At 38.7% G+C, this 10,147-nt stretch overlaps 1 protein-coding gene across 1 annotated transcript; it reads left to right on the forward strand.

Moving 5' to 3' along the window:
* The first annotated feature begins 4,018 nt into the window (after positions 1-4,018).
* On the forward strand, positions 4,019-6,110 carry LOC115771912 (probable cytochrome P450 6a14). Its single transcript, XM_030717806.1, has 2 exons — positions 4,019-5,153; positions 5,215-6,110. The coding sequence occupies exons 1-2, from the start codon at positions 4,037-4,039 to the stop codon at positions 5,628-5,630; spliced, it is 1,533 nt and encodes a 510-aa protein (XP_030573666.1). The 5' UTR covers positions 4,019-4,036; the 3' UTR covers positions 5,631-6,110.
* Positions 6,111-10,147: the final 4,037 nt, after the last annotated feature.

Here is a 10,147-nt window from a genome sequence, read left to right on the forward strand (position 1 = left end):
CAAGCCTCACACGAGTGGTTGGAATTTATTTTTTGTGCCTTTTGACTGATGGCCCTCTGCCATGTTACAATTATTTTGCTGTCTGCAAATTAAACTAAGACACGAAATTTAAATCACACGTTTTTCTTCACTTCACCTTTGCTTGAGAACCCAACGGAAGCTGTTTCGCTTAGCTAGCTGTTCTTTTTGTTACTCGAAACTTATTTATTTGGTGTTTCGCGCTGCTAATTAGTTCATTTGTTGCCTTACAAAGTTTTGCTCCGTTTCTATACTATGCTGCCCTAAAGGGTAAAAGCTCAAATTGTGGCGCAGAGAAGTTTCGGCGGGTATATTATCCCAAGCCAACACTTTAACAGTTCCCCAGTTCATGGATATGCAACATACACGAATGCTGTTGGCAGTGGAAGTTTCAAGAGCATTTCCGAACTACTTTATTAAGTCCGATTAAATCCGATTAAATAAATTATATTTAATTTCAAGCATTGCATAATTATTTACGAAATTTACTTGAAAAGGGTGCCATATAATATTTGCATTAAATTAATATTCAAATTAATATTCTACAGTCCAAGCAGTAAACAAAGACGCAAACTTCGTGAAAATCGGAAATCGGATTTTGACCAAGCTATGGGGGTGGGAACCACCAAGAACGATTCTACGATTAATGAAGAAAAGAAGTTTAATCATCTGAAGTCTACTGGAGTATGACGTTAACCGCATGCGAGGATCCCAGTGTAAGCCACGAATGGCAAACAACAAGAAAATGTCAAAAAATATCACAACAAATAAATTTGCATAAACAAAAGCTGACCTTAAAACAACTTGAATGGAAATTGTAATTTCACGTATACCAAAAATTGCATTTTTTTTATTCAGCAGAAACCAATATCATATCATATTTCAACATCATATTTCATTGATCAGATCTTTCGTTTGGATTTCAGTATTTGTACAGAAAACATCAATTTCCCAGAATTTTTTAGGCATCACTCGCAAAAATGTTTCCAGGTTCAATTATTCATTCGTAGACTCAAAGCACATCAATATTTCCCGCAGGGCTGAGCTTGACTTTCACTTTGCTGCAATTGGACATCTAACCAAACTGCCAACTAAATTGCACCAAAATACAACACAGCAAGCCACACTGCGGCGTCCCATTGGCTCGCTTTGTAATTTTCTCGTCTAATTCAATCTACTTCATATATTTATTTGTTACACAATTCGACGCGCGGTCTACAAAAATCTTTGCAATTGCCAAACGCACAATAAATTATAATACAATTCCTCCGCAAGTTTTCCCCAATTGCCAAAAGAAAGAGAAATGAAAATAAATAATATGGGAAACCAAAGTTCTTGTAACTAACTGAAATAATCTAAATACAAATCTAATTTCTTCAGCTGGCTTTGAGTGAGCCCACAAATTGGACTGTCGACTGCTGCCAAAGTCTTTTGCTGAACAATAAAAACTTAAATATTGCTTACACATAAGTAATTTATACGAATTGCTTGCGGTCACTCGATTAAGTGCTTAATTAGTAAGAAAATGTAATTTACCTCTCAAGTACTTAAAACAGCATTTGCAAGACGTTGGCCAAATCTTAAATCAAATTAATTATTTTCAGCATCGTTTGCGCTTCTTAAATGAGAGGAAACTACACAAAGTTGAGTTAGCATATCAATTAGCTGAAATTGAATATTTGTAAACTTGGAAGTCAAGCATTAAAGAGAATTTAACTTTTAGCCCCCACACAAAATTAATTGAGCCAAAATAACGAGGTTAGGATTAAACCTAATTCGATCAATTGTTAGCACATCAGGAGACTTAAACTGCAAAACTTTTAATAAATTGAGAACATGAACAAAGTTGAACACAAGTCAACCTGTTTACAAACAAATCCGAAAAATCAAATTAGCTTCTCGCCTCTGCTGCTCGTTGAGAAAACAACCATAAATCAAAATCTTAAAGTCGCATACTTAAAGCATAGCAATCCGCTTAAAAAGAAGGAGGAAAAAATCAAACCAATTGCTTTAAGTAACATGCTTTTAGTAACACCAACTATAACCTCAACCCTTACCCTTGAAAGCCAAGTTAAGCATTTGTGCTTTGCATTCGATTGGTCCCGCTGTGAATTTAATGTGCCACACTTCATTGCAGTTCGGGTAAAACGCAGCATTACGATTTTTATGTCTATTCGAAAATGGCTCTGGCGTATTAGAGGCATAAAACAGGCATAGGCATTAGCCCAAATCCTTTAAGTACCAATACACACACCCACACATAAACACACACCCACACACACACAACGACGACACACTCTTTTGGGCGCGAAGCTGTTTTATTAACGTGCACGTGCAGGGACCAGAACCAGGACGCGAACAAGCAACGAAAATACCAGCAGGACCTCCTCGAGTTTCCGGCGGTGCTGGCCATCAAAATCAACGTTTAATGTCCGTCTAATCGCTTTCGCATAAATTTGCGCGCGATTTTGCAATAAAGCTGAAAACCCAGTTTGCATGCTGCCTGTCTGTTGGTCCCACCCGCTGTGGTGCCTAGGGGGTATATTGGCTCTGAATTTGATGTTAGTTTCATGGGCTTTACGCATGATTTGAGTTACCACTGGCCAAATTTAATTAAACCAAATGCCAAAAGCCAACACAATCAAGGCAGCAGCAGCAACAACAAGAGCAAAAACCAATGGATATCCAACCTTTTGCACGCGAGCGAGAGTTGCTGACATTCCAATTAGAAAAGCAAATAAAGCAGACTTTAATTGAAAAATTGTCATCAGTGCCCAGCTCCATTCCAATAGTACACAAGAAAACAACAAAAGGTCAAAATGGTGAGAAATCTTTGTGTAACTGGATTGGATTGCACAATTCATTAGCTTATATTCAAGGCATATGAATATTCGGTTAGAGCACACCCATCGAATCCCCTCGCATATCAATTACTCAATTGTTCTAATCAAATTTGCGTAAAAAATAAGTATACAATAAGGAAGCTGCATACAATTTAAATACCAAGAAACTCTAATTACATGTCATAAGAGAACATACCAAGCTTATTCTGATCTCATCACAAACAGATTTCATGAAAAAATTATCAAATGGCACGAGTAGACAACTTATTAGACCACCAAGAAGTCTGCTGGGATAATTTTCCACTTGTAGAGGGTATTATAATTTTGTCATGGAATTCGTAACTCATAGATAAAGACAGCCCAAGAAGTATGTATATTCCTTATCAGTATCAAAAGCTGCGGCAATGTGATATAGTTTCTTAGTGGTATCGTCATGCAAATTTCCAAAGGTCTTCCTGTTGTGAGCACAACATATATCATATAGCTGCCATAGGAACGATGCGTTAAATATAAGCATCTTGTTTTAACAACATTTTTGTTTCTGTAGTTATCACGACAAAACTGCTAATTTTTAAGTTTCACCTGCCAGACCTGCCTTTCCTTTTTGTTTATTTTTTCCCACGTACTATCTTATCTTAAACTGGTTTCATAGTTGTACTGCTGCCGCAATTACGCACTGAATACTTGAAATGGTTGCTTCCAGTAAAACAGCTATATATTATTGATAGATAGTATTTTGTGTTTGTCATTGTGAGCATGAGTCAAAAGTAGAGAGATGAGAATAAATACAACATATTTTTGATTGGCAACAGCCAAACAGATCCTAACGTAACCGTCGATCTATAAGATCCCACACTAGTTGGATGGAAAGTATTTTGCCAAGGAAAGATCAAGATAAATTAAATATTGCAATTTATATTTAAACGTATTTAAGCAAACGGATCTGTTAGAGTTGTACTGCACTTGTGACTTATTTCTCGGGATACTCAATTTTTAAACAGTTCTTACTCTAGTTCAAAATTTACCACATCTGAGAGAGTCATAGATCGCTTTGATATCTCCGAAAGCTTTTCTGTCAGTGCTGTTGGCAGAATATAAATAAAAAGCCGGTAAAGCTCGCCAGATACTTAGTTCCCCATTGACACTTGCCGAGGTAACTCTATACGATTTCCGTCATGGTGCTGCTTACGCTCGCCCTGCTGGGCGTGACACTGGCGATATTTTACAACTTCTACCTGAATGTGTATAACTACTGGGATCGTCGGGGCGTACCCTACGAGCGGCCCCTGCCAATATTGGGCAACATGAGAGGTATCGGAACAAGGTTGCATTTCCGCGACGTCAATCAGAGACTATACGATCGCTTTAAGGGCAAGACACCGATCATCGGCATGTTCATGTTCTTCAAGAGAGTCGCTATGATTGTCGACCTGGATCTGATCAAACAGGTGCTGATCAAGGACTTCAACACCTTTCAGGATCGTGGCGTTTTCAGCAATGTGCGCGATGAGCCGCTAACGGGACACCTATTCACGCTAGAGGGCGATGAATGGCGTTCCATGAGACACAAATTGACGCCCGTCTTTACCTCCGGCAAAATGAAGCACATGTTCGGCGTAGTCGTCGAGGTGGGTCATCAGCTGGCCGACACCATGGATAAAGCCGTAACTGCTGCTCGCGCCGACGGTGGCGATGTTGAGATCAAAGAGTTTTGTGCTCGCTTCACCACAGACGTCATTGGCACTTGCGCCTTTGGCCTCGAGTGTAGCAGCCTGGCCGATCCGCATGCCGAATTCCGTGCCAAGGGTCGCATGCTATTCGAAAAGCCCCGTCACCACCAGCTGGTGCAGGCCTTCATATTCACCAACTCAAAACTATCAAGGAAACTGCACATGAAGGTGTTTCCCGATGATCTATCCAATTTCTTCATGGAGGCTGTGCGGACGACAGTCGATCATCGACTCAAGCACGGCATAAAGCGCAATGATTTCCTCGATCAGCTGATTGAGCTACGCGCTGAGAACGAGGAGGCGGCACGTCGTGGGAATGGCATCGATCTCTCTCAAGGCCTCACCATTGAGCAAATGGCCGCCCAGGCTTTTGTTTTCTTCATAGCCGGCTTTGAGACCTCCTCCAGCACAATGGCTTTCTGTCTATACGAACTGGCACTGCAGCCGGATGTGCAGCAGCGCCTCAGGGAGGAGATCGAAACGGTGATCAAGGAGACGGCAGATGGAGAGCTCACCTACGATGCCATTGGGCAGATGACCTATTTGGAGCAGGTGCTGGCAGGTAGGAAATGCAAATTCTCAATACAACTCTTACTCTAATAACCTCTCAACATTGCCAACAGAGACTCTGCGTAAGCATCCGATTCTGCCCCATTTAATGCGACAAACGAACCAGGATTACAAAGTGCCTGGCACAGACTTGGTCATTGAGCAGGACACATCTGTTATAATTCCTGTACATAGCATACACCACGACCCAGATATTTACCCCGACCCCGAGCGTTTTGATCCATCTCGCTTCGAGCCTGATGCCATTAAGGCGCGACACCAATTTGCATATCTACCATTTGGAGATGGACCCCGCAACTGCATCGGTGAGCGCTTCGGCAAAATGCAGGCCAAGATTGGCCTCATTTCCCTTCTGCGCCGCTTTAAATTTGGTGTATCTAATCGCACAGAGGTTCCGCTGATTCTTAATAACCGGAACTTTCCATTAGCCACCAAATATGGCATTCATCTTAAAGTAGAACGTGCTTGAGAAATCAATTATGGTGTATATACTGTACAGTAAAACTAAATTGTAATAACTTCTGTGCCGATGGAAAGACTTCATATATTTGTGTTATTGTAGCCTACAAATTAGCCGAGCTATATATTACTAACTTTGTTGTTGAGAATGCAAAAAATATATTAAGTAATCTAAATGATTAGAAAGAATAAATTACAAAGTACCTTTGGGGAGCCATAGATTTAACACACAACATAAAAGGTTGTAAGGGCAACTGAATGTAGAGATAACAGATAAGGGTAGGTAAGTGATATTTCTTAGTGAAAAGCCATATTGACTAATACTTTGTAAATTGTATAATAACCAAAAATCCAACCCAACAGACTAAAATTTAATAAAAAAATCCCCTGCATGAGAGAGAGCAGCCCTAATCTCCTTCATTGTTAATGTTATTCATCATCCCACCTGATTCCCACTCAATTTAAACTCAAGACCATTCCTTAATCTGAAGAAAATAAAAATATGTAAAATACTGCTTATCAAAAAACGTCTAAATGCCACACAAATACTCTTATCGTATTTTAAAATTTTAAAAATCTAATTAAATTTCAATATGGTGAGCTTTAAAAACAAACAGCACAACGGAGATGAGTACATGTTTATTTTTACGCTTTTATTTGAATATTCAAATCAAACGATTATTGCGCATTTTGGATGATATGTACATGCTCTTCATGCAAATTGACATATATGTATATTCATATTGACTAAAAGACTTATTTGCGATTATGAAACAAACAAATTCCATGGAAGCAAAGTTAAGCTTTTACCCTTGTAGAGGGTATTATAATGTTGTCATAAAATGTGTAACGCCTAGGAGACATTTTCAACACCATAAAATTTATATATACTCGATCAGTATCATAGTCCATAGCAGACCTCCGACACTATATCATATGGCTGCCATAGGAACTATTGGTCTAAATAAAAGTTCTATGAAACGGTTGTTTTTCAAGAAAAATTTTAGATTTAATCAGCTCCTTTTCTAAGAGCCTAATCATATCAAGATTGTATCACCTATGATACAGATTTATAGATCATTTTTTGTATGATATACTTTTCAGATGAGATATTTATATATACGATTTTTTCTAACCAAACTGGACAATTACGAACTACACTATTACAGACAGACGTGCAGACAGACAGACGGACAATGGTTATTAATATTTTTGTTTAAGGGCGTATTTTAAATAATATATAATAGGACATCCTTGAAGTTGACAAAACAATCAAAGGTAAAATAAATTTTCATTTGTTTTTGTAAAATAAACAAATAAAAACAACTAAGAGGTTATAGTCGGGAACTGAACCCTCGTCTTCCAACTTCAAATGCATATATATATTCTATTTTAGAAGCTATATGTCAAGTTTGGTGACTCTAGTTCTTATTATTTACCAAAATTGCCCAAATAAACAGGATATCGATATCGATATCGATTTTATCGATTGCTTGGAAACAGAGTAAGCTATCGATTATCGGAAACAAACTCGATCTGCGCGGGAACTGGAGCATCTACATCTAAAATTTCAAGTATCTAGCTCTTATAGGTTCTGAGATTCTTGCGTTCATACGGACGGACGGACGGACAGACAGACGGACATGGATAGATCGACTCAGCTATTTATGCTGATCAAGAATATATATACTTTATGGGGTCGGAGTTGCTTTCTTCTGCCTGTTACATACATTTGGCTTTCGCACAAATACAATATACCCTTATACCCATTTTTAATGGGTTCAGGGTATAAAAAGCCAAACTTCGTGAAAATCGGATGAGATTTGACCGAGTTATGGTGGTGGTAATTTTTGACCCATGTCTATATACGAATCTTGGGGTAAGATTTGGACATGAATTTCGACCAAAAAATCGGTGTCGAGATTTGAATGGCAGATTAATCTAGAGGGAAAACCATGAAGAAAAATCCAAGCTTCGTGAAAATCGGATGAGATTTGGCCGAGATATGGGGGTGGTAAATTTTGACCCATGTCTATATACGAATCTTGGGGTAAGATTTGGACATGAATTTCGACCAAAAAATCGGTATCGAGATTTGAATGCCACATTGCTCTAGAGGGAAAACCATGAAGAAAAATCCAAACTTCGTGAAAATCGGATGAGATTTGGCCGAAATATGGGGGTGGTAAATTTTGACCCATGTCTATATACGAATCTTGGGGTAAGATTTGGACATGAATTTCGACCAAAAAATCGGTGTAGGGATTTGAATGCCAGATTAATCTAGAGGGAAAACCATGAAGAAGAAGCCAAACTTCGTGCAAATCGGATGAGATTTGGCCCAGATATGGGGGTGGTAAATTTTGACCCATGTCTATATACGAATCTTGGGGTAAGATTTGGACATGGATTTCGACCAAAAAATCGGTGTCGAGATTTGAATGCCACATTAATCTAGAGGGAAAACCATGAAGAAAAATCCAAACTTCGTGAAAATCGGATGAGGTTTGGCCCAGATATGGGGGTGGTAAATTTTGACCCATGTCTATATACGAATCTTGGGGTAAGATTTGGACAAGAATTTCGACCAAAAAATCGGTGTCGAGATTTGAATGCCACATTAATCTAGAGGGAAAACCAGCCGAGATATGGGGGTGGTAAATTTTGACCCATGTCTATATACGAATCTTGGGGTAAGATTTGGACATGAATTTCGACTAAAAAATCGATGTTCAGATTTAAATGCCAGATTAATCTAGAGGTAAAACCATGAAGAAAAAGCCAAACTTCGTGAAAATCGGATGAGATTTGGCCGAGATATGGGGGTGGTAAATTTTGACCCATGTCTATATACGAATCTTGGGGTAAGATTTGGACATGAATTTCGACTAAAAAATCGGTGTTCAGATTTTAATGGCAGATTAATCTAGAGGGAAAACCATGAAGAAAACGCCAAACTTCGTCAAAATCGGATGAGATTTGGCCGAGATATGGGGGTGGTAATTTTTGACCCATGTCTATATACGAATCTTGGGGTAAGATTTGGACATGAATTTCGACCAAAAAATCGGTGTAGGGATTTGAATGCCAGATTAATCTAGAGGGAAAACCATGAAGAAAAATCCAAACTTCGTGAAAATCGGATGAGATTTGGCCGAGATATGGGGGTGGTAAATTTTGACCCATGTCTATATACGAATCTTGGGGTAAGATTTGGACATGAATTTCGACCAAAAAATCGATGTTCAGATTTAAATGCCAGATTAATCTAGAGGTAAAACCATGAAGAAAAATCCAAACTTCGTGAAAATCGGATGAGATTTGGCCGAGATATGGGGGTGGTAAATTTTGACCCATGTCTATATACGAATCTTGGGGTAAGATTTGGACATGAATTTCGACCAAAAAATTGGTGTAGGGATTTGAATGCCAGATTAATCTAGAGGGAAAACCATGAAGAAAAATCCAAACTTCGTGAAAATCGGATGAGATTTGGCCGAGATATGGGGGTGGTAAATTTTGACCCATGTCTATATACGAATCTTGGGGTAAGATTTGGACATGAATTTCGACTACAAAATCGATGTTCAGATTTAAATGCCAGATTAATCTAGAGGTAAAACCATGAAGAAAAATCCAAACTTCGTGAATATCGGATGAGATTTGGCCGAGATATGGGGGTGGTAAATTTTGACCCATGTCTATATACGAATCTTGGGGTAAGATTTGGACATGAATTTCGACCAAAAAATCGGTGTAGGGATTTGAATGCCAGATTAATCTAGAGGGAAAACCATGAAGAAAAATCCAAACTTCGTGAAAATCGGATGAGATTTGGCCGAGATATGGGGGTGGTAATTTTTAACCCATGTCTATATACGAATCTTGGGGTAAGATTTGGACATGAATTTCGACCAAAAAATCGGTGTAGGGATTAGAATGCCAGATTAATCTAGAGGGAAAACCATGAAGAAAAAGCCAAACTTCGTGAAAATCGGATGAGATTTGGCCCAGATATGGGGGTGGTAAATTTTGACCCATGTCTATATACGAATCTTGGGGTAAGATTTGGACATGAATTTCGACCAAAAAATCGGTGTAGGGATTTGAATGCCACATTAATCTAGAGGGAAAACCATGAAGAAAAATCCAAACTTCGTGAAAATCGGATGAGATTTGCCCGAGATATGGGGGTGGTAAATTTTGACCCATGTCTATATACGAATCTTGGGGTAAGATTTGGACATGAATTTCGACTAAAAAATCTATGTTCATATTTAAATGCCAGATTAATCTAGAGGTAAAACCATGAAGAAAAATCCAAACTTCGTGAAAATCGGATGAGATTTGCTCGAGATATGGGGGTGGTAAATTTTGACCCATGTCTTCGTGAAAATCGGATGAGATTTGGTCGAGATATGGGGGTGGTAATTTTTAACCCATGTCTATATACGAATCTTGGGGTAAGATTTGGACATGAATTTCGACCAAAAAATCGGTGTAGGGATTAGAATGCCAGATTAATCT

Source organism: Drosophila novamexicana, unplaced genomic scaffold (assembly GCF_003285875.2).
Source record: "Drosophila novamexicana strain 15010-1031.04,08,12 unplaced genomic scaffold, DnovRS2.1 tig00000008-arrow-pilon, whole genome shotgun sequence".
In the NCBI taxonomy this organism is placed as follows: domain Eukaryota; kingdom Metazoa; phylum Arthropoda; class Insecta; order Diptera; family Drosophilidae; genus Drosophila; species Drosophila novamexicana.

What these genes read in the sequence shown, in the direction of transcription:
- LOC115771912 (XM_030717806.1), top strand. Translation starts at nt 4,037, where the DNA reads ATGGTGCTGCTTACGCTCGCCCTGCTGGGCGTGACACTGGCGATATTT. An exon ending in TTTGGAGCAGGTGCTGGCAG is followed by an intron (nt 5,154 to 5,214) that starts GTAGGAAATGCA and finishes CATTGCCAACAG; the next exon opens with AGACTCTGCGTAAGCATCCG.